At 36.1% G+C, this 17,883-nt stretch overlaps 2 protein-coding genes across 7 annotated transcripts in view; one reads left to right on the top strand and one right to left on the bottom strand.

The window, feature by feature from the left end:
• The window catches only part of LOC135208419 (unconventional myosin-XV-like), a 263,067-nt gene extending 255,156 nt beyond the window's left edge, over window positions 1–7,911 (top strand). For all 6 annotated transcript variants that reach the window (XM_064240571.1, XM_064240568.1, XM_064240569.1 and 3 more), the window contains 2 exons: window positions 1,334–1,467; window positions 5,285–7,911. In XM_064240571.1, coding sequence (XP_064096641.1) covers window positions 1,334–1,467; window positions 5,285–5,524 — 374 coding nt within the window. In that variant the 3' untranslated portion in view covers window positions 5,525–7,911. The remainder of the gene's footprint in view (window positions 1–1,333; window positions 1,468–5,284) is intronic.
• Window positions 7,912–11,398: 3,487 nt separating this feature from the next.
• The window catches only part of LOC135208420 (mucin-5AC-like), a 673,035-nt gene continuing 666,550 nt past the window's right edge, over window positions 11,399–17,883 (bottom strand). The window contains exons 10-11 of the mRNA XM_064240572.1: window positions 16,987–17,171; window positions 11,399–15,434 (exon numbers count right to left, since the gene is read on the bottom strand). Coding sequence (XP_064096642.1) covers window positions 13,023–15,434; window positions 16,987–17,171 — 2,597 coding nt within the window. The 3' untranslated portion in view covers window positions 11,399–13,022. The remainder of the gene's footprint in view (window positions 15,435–16,986; window positions 17,172–17,883) is intronic.

Raw genomic sequence — 17,883 nt, 5'->3', positions numbered from 1 at the left:
ACCTTAATTCATGGTTGTTAAGTTGAATTTTCTATTTGTTGGGCATTTTATATTAAAATTCATTCGTAACTTTTTTGAAATCTTGGAAGGAAACCATTATGATGCCCGTTACTGGCAGTGGAATGTAAAATTGTGTCCTTCCACAAAAACATTAGCAAACTTTCTAAATTTTGAACATAACATCAAAGGTCATGGCAGCTGGTATATTAGATGAAAAGGCTGAAAGTTATAAGCAAAATAACGTCCTCTCTTGTATCATAAATTTAAGTGTGAAACTTCTCATAAATTTTCATTTAGCATCTAGCAGTGCACCAGCTTTGTAGGTCTTCATTAGTAAGATAATGAACTCAAAGTTATGGGTAGCATAAAAAGAAATTTATTTATATTTGTATGTAGCAAGTGTATATGAAAGCTAATGGCAGTTGTTAATTCATATAAATCTGAATGCAAATTAAGATTTGATTGGCATATTGAAATTTATTCATGCCTAGAAGCTGACATCATGGGCTTTACATATGTAATTCTCTCCTCTACGAAAGTTGTAAGAAATTTGTCATGAGTTTCAAGTCATCTATTTGAATGATTCTTCATGAAGCTAAATCTCTAAAAGAAAGTGATATTTTATTAGATTCTTAACTAAAGTTTATAAAAATTTGCTCTTCTTAGTATGAAAAAACTCTTCATAGACCCTGTAATAAATTACCATTTGAAGTCTTTCATTACTCAGCACAGCCACTTTATGTAGGAAGCCAATAAAAAGAACAGCTTTGTTTATTTTTTTTTATTAATCTTGCATCGTATAAGGTACTATTATTCCTGTAACTCCCAAATACTCTAGTGGGCATTAAGCTATGTATGAATGAAATGGTTAATTTTACTGTTGCCTCATGGCAGATCAAAATAACACAAAAAAAAGAGTTTAGATCTTGAGAATCTTAAATTATTTTAGGGTTTTAGATTTTTGCCAAGTGATAGCTTGTGTTTTTATGAAATGATATCTTGTGAAGAGCTGTTATGTGATTATTTGAAACTTTTAAACATGGATAAAAAAAGTTGTAAACTTCAAAAGTAATACAATATTAATGTCATTGGTTTTGCTTTTTCTACCAATGTACATCACACTTACCATTAGCAAAGAATATTGTGGCATATAACTCTCTCTTAACATAAATTAAAGTGTATTACATACATCTTTGGTTAAGCAAACTCTTTGATGCATGAATATATAGTGTTGGAAAACTGGTATGAAATAATTTTAGCAATATGTGACCTTACATTGATGTTCATTATTAAATTTATTTTGCATTTGATTAACTAATTTAATACCTTACAGATATTCTTCAATCGTGGCCTCTGTTTGGATCGTCTTTCTTTGCTGTGAAGAGAGTAACAGAACCTAATGAAAGTGTTGATCACATCCTTGCTCTGAATAAGAATGGTGTTCACTTCCTCCATCTATTGACTCATGTAAGTTTTGCTTATGGGATATTTCCATTTTTTTAAAGGTTACCTATAATTAGTTAAGTTCCTGCTGTTGGCACATAAAAATTTTTAAAAGTTAATTTTAAAAATTTTATACAGCCACTTTGGTCATAAATAGCTTTATTCTATCCAGAATGCATCCAGTCATACCATCTTAAGTAATTTGAAAGAAGAAACCTCACTGCACATGCACCATTGTTTCACAAATTGAGCCTACCCAGTCTTTGGTTTCAACCGCCATCTTTTTACTGGATATCAGACTTGAGGGCTCTCACTGAACTCGGAAGAGAAGTCTCAGAAGTTGAAAGTAATGGAGGGATGGGAAAGGAATCGAAGAGTGATCAATTTTTATTGGAAAATTTAATCTTGGCATCAAATGCTGAGGCAAGCGAGCATCTTACTGAAGACTAATGGCCTAATTGAGATACTTCACACATGGGAATGACACTTACTGATACACTTAAAGGATGCCAAAACAATGAAGAAACTGTCTGTAAAGCCAAATTCAAATTGAAGCATCCTCTAGGCCTAGTGGGTTATGACAGGGTCTGGTAAAGCTGAACAACATAGATCTGCAAAAATTACAAAAGTATAGTAGGGAATTTTTCCATATTTTCCAAAGTCTTAAATCATGCTTGAGAGAGACTGACACATTATGGTATGAAGAAAATTTGCCAACAAGGGATTACTTACCACTCCTTGGTAAAGGGCAGTGGTAAGAGGACCTGGGATAGATTCTTCATGGACCATTGAAAAGCCAGTATCTCAGAGACAATTGTTGGTGAGCACACACATGCAGATGTAGGGAATATGAGTGACTGCAAAACTGGTGGAAGTAGGAAGAGACCTGGATGAGTCCAGAAGGTCTCGGAACCATTCCTGTTGCTGCCAAGGAGCAATGAGTATCATCTGGATGTTTGCTGACATTCAAAACTTGTTGAGGACCAGTTTCAGTCTGAACAGCACAGCTGTAAGATACTGAGCCAATCCCAAGTTTGGAGCTTGGTAGTTACAGCCCGATCAACTTGGTCTGGTTGTAGAAAACAATGTACAAATTAGTAATCTGGCATTCAAGGACACAGTGAATAGATCCAGTAAAGATGACCCCCACACCCGCCATAGAATCTTCAGAAATCTGACTGTAGGGACCATTTAAAAATTCCAGTATGAACCGAGGCATGATGGAAACCTGTCCCTTCCTGCCTGAGCAAAGATGTGCTAGGCCTTGGTATCAGAGGTAAGCAATGACAGTGTTGAAGCGGTAAGACTCAAAGCAGTCAGTCAAGACAGTAGGAATGGACAGCAGGGTTAGAGACTTAAGTCTAGGAACAGAACAGCAGGCTCTGCAGGCAGTCATCATAGCAGAGAACATTTATTACCAAAGGCTTTGTGTTGAAGGACTCCCATACCTCCAAAACTTTGGAAGGCAGGCCATGACCAGGAGAGAAAATTTCAGAAGGGACAACAGGACTTGATATATCCTAGGATTCTCTACCTGGAGGCTTGACAATACAGGCAGCCACCAGTTATCTGTGGGATCAGTTATCGGTGATTTGGTTTTATGGGGCTTGTCCAATATATTCGTAACTGGGGTTTTCCCTCCTTAGGGTTTACAGCATCATTGTCTGGTTATTGGCAGAATAGCTGTGAGACCCTCATAAAATACAGACATAACAAATGTGCCTCTTTTCCTTGCCTTTTAAAAAGTTATGCTTTACCTCACTGTGTCCAATAATACTGTATGTAAGGCAGTCCCCAGTTATCGGTGATCCGGTTTTATGGAGCTTGTCTAGTGCCATTAAATCTGCAATTTATGGCACCATAACGGGACGAGTTCCAGTTATCGCCATAAGGGTTCTATGGTGCGCCATAAGGGTTCTATGGTGCGCCATAAGGCATCTTATGGTGCGCCATAAGGGTGCTTATGGTGCCATAAGGATGCTTAAGGCGAGCCATAAGGGTGCTTATGGCGCCAATAACCAGTTATCAGTGCCATTATGGCACCATAAATCACCGAATTTCGGTTAATGGCGGTTTTCATTTATCGACACACCCCTGGGAACGGAACCCCCGCCGATAACCGGGGACTGCCTGTAGTCTCATATTACTATGTATATTATAAAGTACAAACAAAGCGATCAATATTTTGGCTCTGAAAAATCAGCTAAAGACAGAGGTAACTTTATTTTGCTGTAATAACTTAATTCAGAGCAATTTTCTTGCTTCTAGTTAGCTTAAATAAATCTCTAGAAACTCTTTATTTGTATGAGACAATATTATTTTTCATTATATGAAGTGTTTTTAAGTTGAAATGTGACTTGGATAAGTCTTGTTGTGAACTAGATTTAGTTGTTATTTTTTTTAGTAGATGGAGCTTTACGTAATTGTCTTTTATCAGCATGAAAAGATTCATTAATAGAATTTAAAGGGATTCAGGCAGTTGTTTATAAGATGAGTTTAGTAACAAACAGCCTTGCAGCACTGTAAGATATACAATCAAGGATCCTCCCAGTACTTTTGTGTCAGGAGTATCCATACTTTCTCCCATCTTTATCCATTGCCAATGGTAGAAAGAGTTGGGGCTAAATGGATCATTTATAGTGACTACTTGTGAAACAAATTTCCCTTATGATGGGAGATACCACAGAATTATTTCTGTAATAATAGTCCAGCAGACAAGGAATACCCGCAAATGGTAATTTTCTTTATTTAGGATGGTCAGTGTCATTTTTAAAAGTTAGTAGTATATACCAATTAACTATAGTATCACACGTTTTAGGATATAAAAGTGAGAAAAATTAATCTTCCCAACAGCAAATAAATGTCTTAATGACTTGAATGTTGCATCCTTATTGAAGTTATTACTGGTGGATTGCTATGACGCATTTGGAATAAGCTTAGATGGTGGGAATTTTTTTTGTTAAATTTAAAACTACAACATTAATTTTGTAATTTATGACCTTACCGACCTCAAGTTCGTTAGAATGGGTCAGTGAGCTGATTTGATCTATTTGTCAGTACATATCTAACACAGTCAACTTGCCTTTCTGAGTTTTTACTCTAAAGAGAACAATACAGTGAATTATTTCTATGACAAAGAGAAAAAACTATTTGGAAAATAAAATTAAATACGTACATCATTATAGTATACTGCAAGTAGTGGAGGCAGTTGACTAATTTAAAACTGTAGTTTACAAGCATTAGAAAAAAAGGCTTTTGCTAAGAGGAGATACTGTACGTAGTAGAATAGGTATACGTTTTGTAATGTAAAGTGAATGGAAATTTGCCTTGATAATCACTTTTCTTTTTATTAAATTGTAAGATTATATAGTGTAGTATCACCATACTTTGATTTTCTATCATTTTATGGCAGTATGTAATGTGATTGGGGGAAACAAAATTAAAACTACTTAGATGAAAGTTTACTGTATTCTCTGTTTCTAACTAATGACAAACATAGAAACAGTTTATATTTTTAAGTGTTGCTCCAATGAGCCTGTGTACTATTTTTTTCCCCTTATGTTACTGCGTTAACCTGCAGCTGGGTACCTGTTGTCATCTAGCATCAAGTATTTATAGCACATAAGGAATTCTTTAAATTTTGGATGTAATTCAAAGCTTATATAATTATGGGTCAATACAAAATATTGAATAATTCAGGAATTCTTGTTTGTATTTATGCAGCATATACTTTGGAACTGCTAATGCCTAAATGTTTTTTTTATATATTTTTAAAACTATGATTTTTTTGCTTTATCTTGATTGTTTAGCACTTTAATATGATGATTTTGTCTGTTTACAGGAGACACTGATCAAATATAGTTTACCAGAAATATTAAGTACAAGAAAGGTGAAAAATGGAGACAATTTATTCCTTGACATGAAGTGTGGTAACCTCATGCAGCAGAGGATTACTCAGATACAAACTGATCAGGCTCATGAGATTTCACGACTAATTCGTCAGTATATCACGATAGAGCAAAGAACTAATGGAGCGCAGTCAAGAGGAGATAATCCGAAGGATGTTACGCTTTCCAGGTAGAAACAAATATAGAAGGTTGTTATGTACATATTTCACTTCCCTCTCAAATAAATATACTATTAGCCCTCTTGCAAAGCTTTGAGGTGCTTCCATGCATTTTGCAGGGTTCATCTGTGAATCTGCAATGTAGATATCCGTATGATTGTGATTTTCATTATTTTTTTCTTATAATGTGACATAGATTCTTATCTTACATGATGGTTGTAAAGAGTGGGCCTGTGGCAGACTGTTGTTGAATACAACTTACTAAGCAATAAAAAGATTCTGACTAAAAAGTATAGGTATATTTGTCAATTACAAGTGAATAGGAAAAGCTAAATTAACTATCATAGTGAATTGTATGAAAATTGCTGTCAGTAAACTCCATGTTCATCTGCTTATTTTAAGGTTTTCACATAAACTGGATTTCTAGACTCGTTGATTCATAATGAAAAGTTGAATTTTACCAACTTGACTATGATAGGGAAATAAATAAAAATAATGTTAGCAGTTTCAAATCATTTAGTTCTGGACTTTATTAGTTATTTATAGACTAACAAGCCTTCTGAAGACATGAGTTTTTATCACAGAAGAGAGAGGTGCATAAAAAATTACACAAAAATAGGTACTGAACCATAATAGGACAATAAAAATGAAAAGGTATCTATGTACAAGGGATAATCAGTGTTGTAGTCATTACAAAGAAATATATTTTGAAAGCTCAAGCAATGAACAGTTCCCTTTCAGATTAGCACATTTTTGCTGATGAAAAATTGAGATTGTGGAGAGTTAAGCAAAGTCCCTGAAGAGGAGTAGAAGGATTTAGGTCTTACTCTTGTTCAGCTCCTCTCTAAAGTTGCTGATGTTTTATCAGTTCACTTGGAAAGGTCTAGAAGCAGCTGTAGCCAGTAAAAAAATTCATAGCCTACAACACAGAACTGGGTATTCACACTTTACTGTTAATTGATAATTAAACAGTTGTAGGTGGCTATGTACTTAGTATATAGTAAGATATGCTGCAGTTTGCGATGTGTTGATATTTTGTGCAGAGGATGAATAATTTTAGCACAGCTCAAATTACTATGAAATTGTTATAGTAAGTCATAGATATACTGATTCAGAAGCAAGATGATGATAAATGCAAGGAAAAACTGAAGTCATATGTTGTTTTTTTGAATAGTAGAAAGTAAGTTTCTGTAAAACAAAATTAAACTTTATATTGGCTTTTAATGATGCTGACAGTACCATAGTATTTGTAAATATTTTTGAAGAGAGATATCTGCAAAGAAAGGTAAACTAATCATCCATCTGCAATTGCAACAATTTTTGTTGTTGAAACCCAATTATCCATCTGCAATTAAGTATTTATTTTGTAGAGACATGACTATCACTTAAGGGTCTAATTCTATGTACGGTAATATTAAAAAGTAACCATTACAGTCATTGATGCCATATTAAACTGGTTTATAATAATTTTAGGTAGTTATTTATTGTGACAAGATGTTGGACATTATAAAAGTTGTGTAACTGTGGATATGTAAACTTGCTTGTATAAAGTGTTATATATTATTATAGGCTAAAATACTATGGTTTTCATAACTGTGGGTGCACAAGAAGATAGGAGTACCCAAAAAACATATCCACAATTTAAGTGAATAATAACTTTATAGCATTTTAATGTGTAATATATACATAACTGTTAATATCAGAAATTTCATAGCCAGTAACTTCATTGTTTACAAAGCTGCCTGTTATGTAGAATATTGCTAACATCATAAACTCAGCTATCATACCTTATAGCTGTTAATTATTAAGGTAGCTCATACACTGAAGACAATGAAGTCACAGGTAAAAAAGGTTATAGAACCTTTTTTTCTTTAGATTTTTAAGCATTCATTGTTTGTAGCTAAGGAAATTGTTTGTAGCCAAGAGAATAAAAGTTGTATTGATTCGAGGCTCAAGATTGTTGAATTAGTTTTCATTACTGAGGAATTTACCAAACACCAAGTTTTTTTTTTCTTCAAGTTATGGCATATGATTTTTATTTGTACTATGGATATTTTTTGTTTACTTGTAATATATTTTTCTATCAAAATCAGAACATGTAGAAAAAATTCAGTATATTATAATTTATTATACTTTACCAGTGGCTCACGTTTACCTTCGAATCATATGCAATATTTGTGAACTTAGCAAAAGCAATTCTCTTTAAAATATTTGCTTTCTGTCATGTATAGCAGACTCAGTCACTGCTCAATTTTTATGTGATTGATAAGAGTAAGACAAAAATATTACAGTATATTTATGAATAATTTTTTTACAATTTTGATACTCCAAGTCTATACTTTGTTGTTTTCATTTGTAAAGCCAGAGTGTTAATCTTTTAATAAATAGTTGTAAGAAAGGAATGGCTATATCCTTTATTATTTTTTGTAAAAAATTCCTATATTTCTATGTAATTTGTTAAAATTAAAACTATAAAGTGCCTTCCTGATGTTCTTATGTTACTGTTATTGAAATGACAATTTTTTAAGTAATTTGTATTTTTCCTAGATATACAACTGAGCCTTTCATATGGAATATCCTTCCATGCATGTGCTGGAATGGCAGCTGTGTAATGGCCAGCCAACAGTGTTACCCATGTGGAGATGGGGAGGTGAGTGATGCCCATTTTAGCCCCACTGACAAACTTGTTGGGGTACCAGCCAATAATTGGTAAGAAAACTGATGAGAAAAACGAACTAGGGTGGGCAAGTTATGTTACCTTCAATATGAAAGGCCATAGTGTGTATACGTAGGAAAAATACAAATTACCTTTAAAAACTGGCATTTACTCTTACAGTGATACACATATACTATCCTTCATATATAGAGGCACTGCTTAGGAGGGAAGCAGCACCCACAGGTAGGGCTGAGGAACTTTTTGGATGGAACAGAGTGCCACCAGACCAAGTAACAGAACAGATGCAGCTCACTGGCACAACCTTAGAGGGCAGGGTGGTGCTTCTTTGACCCCTGCTGTACATGTTACAGACCGTATTTACCTATATCGGATTAATGGTAAAGAACATAAAGGTGGGGAACTGGCGACTATTGGCCTTCCCTCATGTATAATATAAATTAATGGGTTTCGATAAAGGGTTTACCCTGCCTCATGATAAGGGATACCATTCTCGACTTGTGGAACGAGTTTATAATGTCGCAAGTGCTTATCCTGGTCCAGCTTGTATTTTGGCACAAGTATTTGCGAAATGGTGTTGAGGGAGAAGGATTAGCTCAGTGAACTTTCCACCTCTTCCTTCAGAAACAGCACTAGCTGAAGTAATCATAATCGAATGGAACTTGAGATACCTGGATGGTTGCCACTAATAGTTACTATACTTATTGACATGTCAACCTCTAACCCAGGTCCAAACACTAATGTTCTAAGGACTTATGGGCAATATCCCTTAGGTCCCTTTCACACAGCGTGGGCGCTGCCCACATCACTGCTTAAGCACGGACCTGCTTAAACTAATTATTGATGTTTTCAATATAGTCTTCCACACGGCACGGGTGTGACCTGCCGCGGGCGATCGCCCGTGCGTGGGGGAAATTGCAGCGCAGGTGCTCTGCAGGCTCGCCACCGCACGTTAGTGCTAGGGGTACTGTATCCAATGCATGTCTTCACACGTCATGGGTCTGCGCACTTCGCCGTAGGAAACTCATTCAGTAGCCTGTGTGACTTCAAAGAGATTACTTTGCGTTAATCTTTTATATCAGGTATGGAGGCTGAAATTGATACAGAGCTACTGATATCACTTGTTCAAGAAAGACCAGCTGTGTGGGACATCACGTGAAGATTATAAATCCAGAACACGCACCACAGAATGCTGGAGAGGTGTGCATCTAGCTCGACCCAAACTTCGAAAACCTATCAGAGGCAGATAAAGACAAGTATGGTAAGTGTACAAATATTTTTTTATTATATTTACATAGTTTCAACTTTCAGTAGGGTTGCAATGGGTGGTTTACACCCATTCATAGTAGGTTGAGGTGAAGGTAGTCTGATCAAAAGGCGAGAATACCTAAGCCTCTAATGTTTTCAGGTTGTGGGCAGACCGTAGTGTACATTAGTAGGATGTGCACGAGCCACTGTGGCATCTGTGTCTGGTTGGGATGTGACTTTCCATAGATTTCCATCGTTTATGGCAGGGATCAGTGACAGCTCGCCACAGACATTTGTGTACTTGACATACACACATACAGGTGCTTGCACTCTGATTTGAGGTTCATCCTATTTAAAAGTAACATTTCAGGGTATGAACTGCATGAGGATGATGGTGAAGGAGAGGTGCGACATTCTTGGCAGTAACTTCCAGCTTTCAAGAGATGTCTGGGATCAGTGAGGGAGCTGGGATAGGGTTGGGTGAGGCGAGAACTTCCAGAGGTAAATCTGGCGGGAAGGATGAGACCATACTGGTTCTCACCTTGCTGCTCGGCTAAAGACTGAAATGCTTAAGCTGTTGTAGAGATTTTAGTTGTTTGTTTCTTGAAGGACTGCATAGGGTTTCTGCTAAACAAACATCCTTCATAGGCTGGCTTCCTCTTCTTCCCATTAGGGAGAAGGCCACTTATTCAGGATTGGGAAGCATAAGCACACCTTGCCCTTACAAGAAATGCACAATGCGGATCTACCACAATTGGAGACATAAAATGACCACAAGGTTGATCAAAACCTTTCCGACAGCATTGATCGTGTGTTCTCCATCCAGACAGCAAAAAAATATAAAAAAAACACACAAACTCAACAAAGTGTGAACTCAATTGTGGCTGGAAGAACAAAGGTTGAATTGAATTGAATATAGAATTTAGGCCAAGCAATGGCCTATAATGTCATTCAGTGCTGATATGGAAATTGACTATAAAGTTAGAAAGGCATAACAGGAGGAAAACCTCACAGTTACACCATGAACCAATTGTTAGGAGAGCATTAGAAAGCAAAATGGAAGAAAGAATATGAAGGGAGATACAGGAAAATGAGCAAAAGGGGCCAAATGCACGCTGCAAAGAACCTTAAGTAATGCTGGTACACTGACGGCACTAACTCCCATATGGGGAACAACAATTACTGTATTGAGTGAGAATGGGCTTTCCCTCTCCCCCCACCTGGATACCAGCTGGTTCCACACGTGCTAGAAGGATACTCTATACATGAAAGGTTTAGTGTTTATAGCTGTAGGAATATGGCTAATTTTTTAATCAATTTGTATTTTTCATAGCTAACAAACCCTGTCTTAACAATAGGATAATCTTCTGCCAGCTGGAAACCAGTTAAAAACAAAGATTGTAAAGACAAAGATTATAAAGCAAGGAATCTGTGGCATCTGGTTACTTGTGTATACGAGGTGGAAGCTGGCCACTGACCAGGCATAGAACCTCGTGACACACTAGTCTTTCTTCGACCGCCTTGGAGAGTAGTCGCATTTGCTCTCCTCCCAGGCCAATTTTTGTTTGCCTGTGATTTCTTTATTTCAGTGTGTGTGTGTGCGTGTGTTTTTTTTATCATGGAGTGAGTCCACTGATTCTTCTAGGCCTCATCAGTGCATGTGCCTGGGTGTTCCAGGATTTCCGTGTTCCATGTTTTTGGGTGCTACCATTACAGATCCCCATACGACTTGCAGTAGGTGCCAATCTAATTATTGTACCTTTACTAATCCTTGCCCGGAATGTCGTTCCTGGCTTAAATCGCAGTTGAAGACATTTTATAAGAAGAGGGAGCATCGTAGATTTTCTACTGGTCCTTCTTGGAAGAGATTTTCGCCTCTTCGTTTGGATGTCTAGACTTCCACAAGCATTCACCCATTCCTGTCACAGTCCGAACAGCCAGATAGGTTCAAGTTATGAAACATAGCAAGATCTCTAATATCTTTATTTTAATAAGTGTACATCATTTTTCATTAATGATACATGTCCATGAAATTTCAGAGTTCCAAGTGATGTGGAGGATAACCAGTTGACATTTAACTTACAAACTAAACAAAAATCAATGAACCCAAAAGCTTTCCTAAATTGACACATGAAGAAAAACATGAAGTGAATAAAGAGATAAATTAGATGAAGATACGAAAAAATTTAAAATCTTCTATACAATGAAGAGGAAGAGAGTAAAAGCACATCTATGCAGATTGGATGATACCTATTCGCTTTCTATCTTAAGATTGTATCACAGTGACGGAATGTTTGTGCAGGTCTGGCAGAAGCTAATGGTCTGACTCATGAGTAAGTGTTTGACCCACAAAATCTTGAACTGCTCTATAAACAATCGGTTTTATCATTTAACTCTAGAAGCTAGAGTTATACTGCTACAGTTGGATTAAATGCTGACAATATCAGTGACAACATTGCTTATGCTTAAGTCATACTTGAAGAAGCTGCCTTGTGACACACACAGCAGAATTCTGTGAAAACTCATGAGTCGGAGCACTACATAATTGCCAACAGTTACTAATCTAGAGTGTGACCCAAATAGTTTTGGCACAAAGTGTTCTGCTAGTTAAGCATGAAAATATCTTACCACCTCACCCTTTATTTTCAGAAGGGGCTTTAAATATTGGGACATGGCAATCTGTGCCATAGGGGATGGAAAAATATTGCTGCCAGATATTTTAAGCTAACAATGTACTATGGAATAACTTACGCAAGTACCTTCTGTCACACAATTATGAAAAATTAATGAGAAAGTTCCCTGGCAGATGAAGAATATATAACAGGCTGAAATGTGCCTTAGGAATGATACTTGAAAGATTACCTTGGCTTCATTGCAATCCTGACTTGTGTAAATGAATGTTTAAGTGCCCCCTAAAATCCCTCAAAACTATTGCTAGACCCCATAAATATAAAAAAGCAAGTTACAGGCATGTCTATTCTGTAGATTTTACATATGATTTCTAGTAAAGGTAAAGCTACAGTCTTCAGGAACTTATACAATACCAACAATTACATGATATTCTGACCACTATTCAGATTCCTTGTCCTTAAAAAGAGACCAACAGAAATCACTAAACCCTACAGTTAGTAATAAAAAAAATCATTTAAGCATAAGTTTTTACAAAATACAGAGCTTGATTTTCTATTCATATTTCAAAAATTAACACAAAAAATAATAAAACAATAATATGTGACTTAAGTTAAAAATATACTATACAAATCAACATTGACACCAAGTGCACAATAAAAAAAATAACATACCACTCAGTGGTATTTTATGCTTCTATCAAGGTACAGATAATAATGCTGTTTAAGTTTCTCTAAGTCAACCCTAATTCTTCAGCAATCAGATCCATTCAAAATATTAAAAAGTAATCACAGACAAACAAATTGTGATTTCTTTGAGTTTGTAACTACTGTCTCCATTTTAGATGTCGCCAAATCTTTACAAATATATTAATGCAAAATCTACAGGTAGGAGACACTGGTATTAACATCAATACCATATGCCTTAATACCCTTCAGTTCTTTAAGCGAGGCAGTACAGTATCTACAGAGGGGTTTCAGTAGTATTACTTTTGCTAACTTCAGTAGTACTATTGTTCATTACACTATCTGTTACATTTGTATTATTTAAAGCTTGTGGAGAGAAAGATGATGAGCTTATTTGTGATGGTGTTGTAACATTGAAATTAGGTGCTGCAGTAGTAGTAGTACTGGTAGTGGTAGTGGTATCAGTACTGGTTGGGGTAGATACAGTGGTATCATTACTGGTAGCTGTAGTGGTAGTGTTAGAAATACTGGCAACAGTAGTGGTATTAAAAGTGGTAGAATTAGTGTTGGAAGGACTGGTAGTAGTAGAGGTACCTGTAGTGGTATTGGTAGATGTAGGTTGTTCTGGATTATCAGTCACTTGTATCACTTTACTCTCAAGAGCTTCTTCCACGAGTGGGCCTAGTTCAGTCGTTATATCTTCAGGAAGTGAAGTGGTAGTTTCAATATCACTGGTTGTGCTGGTAGGAATCTCTTCCAAACGTTCTTCAGTTGTAGTTATCATTTCAGTCACAGGTACAACTGAACTGTTTGTTGTGACAGGCTCAGTAACTGGAGGTTCTGTAGTTGGGGGTTCTGTAGTTGGGGGGTCAGTAACTGGAGGTTCAGTAGTGGGAGGTTCAACAGTGGAAGTACCATTCAAAGAGGCCGAAACGGTTGTTAAGGGAATTTGCGTTGTAACAATACTTTCTTCACCGCAAGTAACTATTGAATTGTTTTCACATTTCTGGGTGTTAACATCAAACATGGTGTCACCAGTGCATAAGAATTTCAAATCTAGAATTTGTCGATCATCAAAACCTGGGGAACAGTAATGGAATACTCTGCAATTAGCTTCAGTATCAGGATAAAACTGTTCTAGCTTTTTGTCTTTGCATGTGAAGTTTGTTTCTGGTAAATTATCTGTTTTGATGGGACGATCTACAGGAGTTGGTTCTGGAGTTGCCGATGTCGCAGTTCCATTCTTAGCTACACCTTCAGTAGGAATTGCTGTTGTTGATCCATTTACACCTGCTACTGGTGATACAGTTTCGCCAGTAGTAGGTGTAACAGTAGTCGACACAGATGCAGTTGCATTTTCTGAAGAGGTACCGTTAATGGTAATCTCAACTTCATGTGTTGTAGTGGATGGTACTGAAGTAGTATTTTCTGCTACTGAAGTAGTATTTTCTGCTCTGGAAGTAGTATTTTCTGCTACTGAAGTAGTATGTTCTGCTACTGAAGTAGCATTTTCTGCCAACAGATGTAGTACTGGGGTTCCTGAAGTTGAATTTGTTGAAGTTTCTGCTGCTGTTGTTACATTACTAACACTAGCAGGTGTAACAGAGACATTGTTCTGTGTTTCATTAGTTGTTTTTAATACAGGTGGTGAACTGGTGACATGATCCTGTGGTAGATGAGAAGAAGAGGAATTTGAAGATACTGGAACCTTATGATCTTCTGAAGGAAGCACACTTTGCACTGGAGCTGTGGAATTTACTAAAGAGGGAGAATTCTCTGTTGTGCCATTGACAGTGGGCTGAACAACTGATTTAGTTGTATTTCCAAAGAGACCAACATCTAAAGGCAATGGTGCAGGTGTTAATTCAACAGGAGCCTGTGGAAGTGAGGGGAGAGCTGTGCTAGAACCTGGAGTTTCTGTTGGGCCTAACTCAACAGTCACTGTGCTTGTCACAGTAACAGTTGCTACTGGCACAGTAGCTGTTGTGCGTGGAGGCACATCTGTTACTGTTGTTGTTGGTAAGGTTTCAGCTACTTTACTTGGAGAGTGAAATGTGGCTGAAGTAGGTGAATTAATTTCTGACAGCAATGCTTTTGATGAAGCATCTTTGGAGTGTTTGTTTGTTACTGGAGGAATAGTTATGGTGGGCAGGGGGTTAGGTAAAGTAGCAGTTGGATTTATGTCTACTTGTTGTTCAGAGGATGATGATGATGATGATGAAGACAATGATAATGAAGATGAAGATGATGATGATGATACTGAAGAAACTTCAAGTAATGGTTCTTCTATTTTAGTTTGCTCATTAAGCAAGGCTTGTTCACCTGTTGTAGTATTGACAACATCCCTCTTTTTGCGATGAACGTACGCATATCGGTTTGGTGAGGCGTTTTCTACATGAACCTTCTTAGGAAAGTCAGCATCTTTTGTATTTAAAGTGTAAACTTCAATGAAAGCTGTATCACGAGCATTTTCAAGTGTCCAGTTTTGCAAATTTGCAAGGTTAAGCAAAGCTCTACGTGCATGGGTATCATCTAAATCTGCACCATTCACAACATTAATCAAAGGAGGAAGAGCTGCCCTTCTCAGCCTATGAGACAGAAGCGATCCACTGACTCCTTTCTTGCTAAAACCCGTTTTCAGTGAATTCAATCCTAGAATCCCGCTGAGCGTCTCCTTAACACAGTTCACCTGTAAAAGTTTTATATAACTTAGTATTTTCCCCTCACACAACATAATTTTTTACGTAACAAGAGTAAATTACAAAATAGATATGCTCCTTCATTATACTAAACAAAGTATTATATAGTAGTATGTTTTGTTACGAAAGAGTTCTACATGTTTATGCTAAAGGTGATAAATTACTATCATCAAACTTCCTAATTTTAACATAGCAAAATACTGGTGATATTTGTATTATAATAGGTGACAACAGAAACAGTATCATGCTCTCAAGACTCTACTAATTCTATTTTCATGATAGCAGCTGATATGATGAACATAGAAAATTTAATTTCTAGATAATGGTATAAATGGGTAATCTACGATTTCAGAACATTTTTACAAAGGTCTTTCTAAAAATGTACAATGTAAGTTTTGAGCATTATTCTTAAAAAAACAATTAATTGTAAAAATAGTTTGCACAAAGTAAGCATTTTTGAAATTCAAAATAACTTTGCCCTCAATGCTTAAACATTAAGCAAGTAGTGAATAAATCAGTGGAATATAATTTAAATGAAAATTTGGATTTCAAACATTTTGTTTCAAATAAAAAATGCCACTGTCTTAGTAGGGCTGCAAACATGTAGTACATACAAAGAGTAAACAATACTTTCCTAATTCTCAAGGCAATTTTAGTGTAACTCAAGTTTATGTAGCTCTGTATCCACTGGAAGAAGGTGAAAGGACTTAACTAAGGTAAAGGTAAAAAAATTGTCTTTTAAAGATATAAATGCATGCCAAATTAAGGCCAAATTCTGTAAGTAAGAAGTGGAAGGGTAACTGAATTTCAAGGTAGTGCATATAACAATTAGCATAAACCATTAGGAGAGAGGAGTGATGAACTTACATTGTTCATGTTACTTTGTAAACTAAGGACCCAAAATAATTTGGTCTAAGTTGACTACATTACACTAATGTCTAACTTGATCTATCCTAGTTGAAGTGAATACTGACTATCAGAGAAAAAGTTACTTAAATTGAGGAGATAAAATATTATTCATTCAGAGGGTAACATCCTCCAACAATGACCTAAGTCACAGCTATCGTTGTTGTTGGATGAAACTCCATTCCAAGCAATTCTATCAAGATGATAAGGATTCCATGAGACTGCCAAGTTTTACTAAGAATTATGGTACTCCAACACGACTATCTAAGTACATGCCATTTTAACACAATAATCTGTGTAGATCCCGAAAACCATGTAAACACTTCATGGATTTCTGACATCATTACAAAAAATCTTTTATGTGATGTTCGCTATTTGTAACTATTTCACTGCTAACAAAAGCTTTCTAAGGTGTATATCCTAAAGTGCGCATGATAAATAACCACATTACGTATATACATAGAATAATTGTTTAACTTTCTCAACTATGACTTTCACACCACTTATAATTCGACTACTACATTGTAAAACAAGAGTTTTACATCACCCAATTCTGTCCTAGCTTTTACCTATTATCACATTATTAACTCCTGAAGTCTTCCAACACAAAATGAAAATAATTGAGGTAAAACCAACCTTTTTAGAAGGCAAACATCGTTTCTGCATTTGAGAGAATAGGTAATCTTTCTTGCATGAATAATGCCTTTCAACAATATTACCATCCACTCCATTTTCACAGATCACATAGTCTTGGCAATTGTTTGCTAGGTTAGCCAACGGAGTTCCTAGAGGTTGACTGAGACAAAGATCCACAACTGCTTCTGTGAGAAATAAAAGAAAAATAATTTTACAAAAGAATCCATTAAATATGATTATGATAAAATCTAAAGTAAACCCATTTTACTTGGTAAATTGGTAAGGCTACGCTCCAGGTATAAAAACCCTTATGAGAATTGCATTTCAATAAATGACTTCTTTTCTGTCCTAAGATAAAAAAAATGTTTGCAATTGGAACCTTTAAATATGATACCATTAAATCCAATTAGCATTACGTGTCCTGTGCATTATACACCAATGCACAACTACTACTCAGATTTGAAGCAGGAACTCCACTGTGCATGTACCAGCTAACCTCAGCTAATTAGTAGGAATTATCTCATTCTTGGTGCTTATAGTACCTTCATCTGAAGAGTAGGGGAAATGGAGGAGTGCACTATAAATTATGATTAATGGATTTTTATGCAAATTTTTTATTGTAAAAGAATAGTTTATTATCATACACAAATTCATCCTGGATACTGTAGTACCCTGATCTGCGAATTAAAAGAGCGGCAAAGGCAGATGAGCTTTTAAAGAGAAAGGTATATGTAGCTACAGGAAGCCCAAGAGGTGAAAGTTGGGGTCAGTAATCAGCTTGAAGTCTGGAGTGCTTTCATATTATGTTCTTTACATAATTCACTGGCATCTAGTGATCAGTGGTTAAGGAGCTCCATCGTACACAAGACTCACATACCTAGTACGTAATGCCTTATT

Source organism: Macrobrachium nipponense, chromosome 35 (assembly GCF_015104395.2).
Source record: "Macrobrachium nipponense isolate FS-2020 chromosome 35, ASM1510439v2, whole genome shotgun sequence".
Classification (NCBI taxonomy): domain Eukaryota; kingdom Metazoa; phylum Arthropoda; class Malacostraca; order Decapoda; family Palaemonidae; genus Macrobrachium; species Macrobrachium nipponense.
The sequence above is the reverse complement of the archived record's forward strand: the minus strand, read 5'-3'. Positions and strand labels throughout refer to the sequence as shown.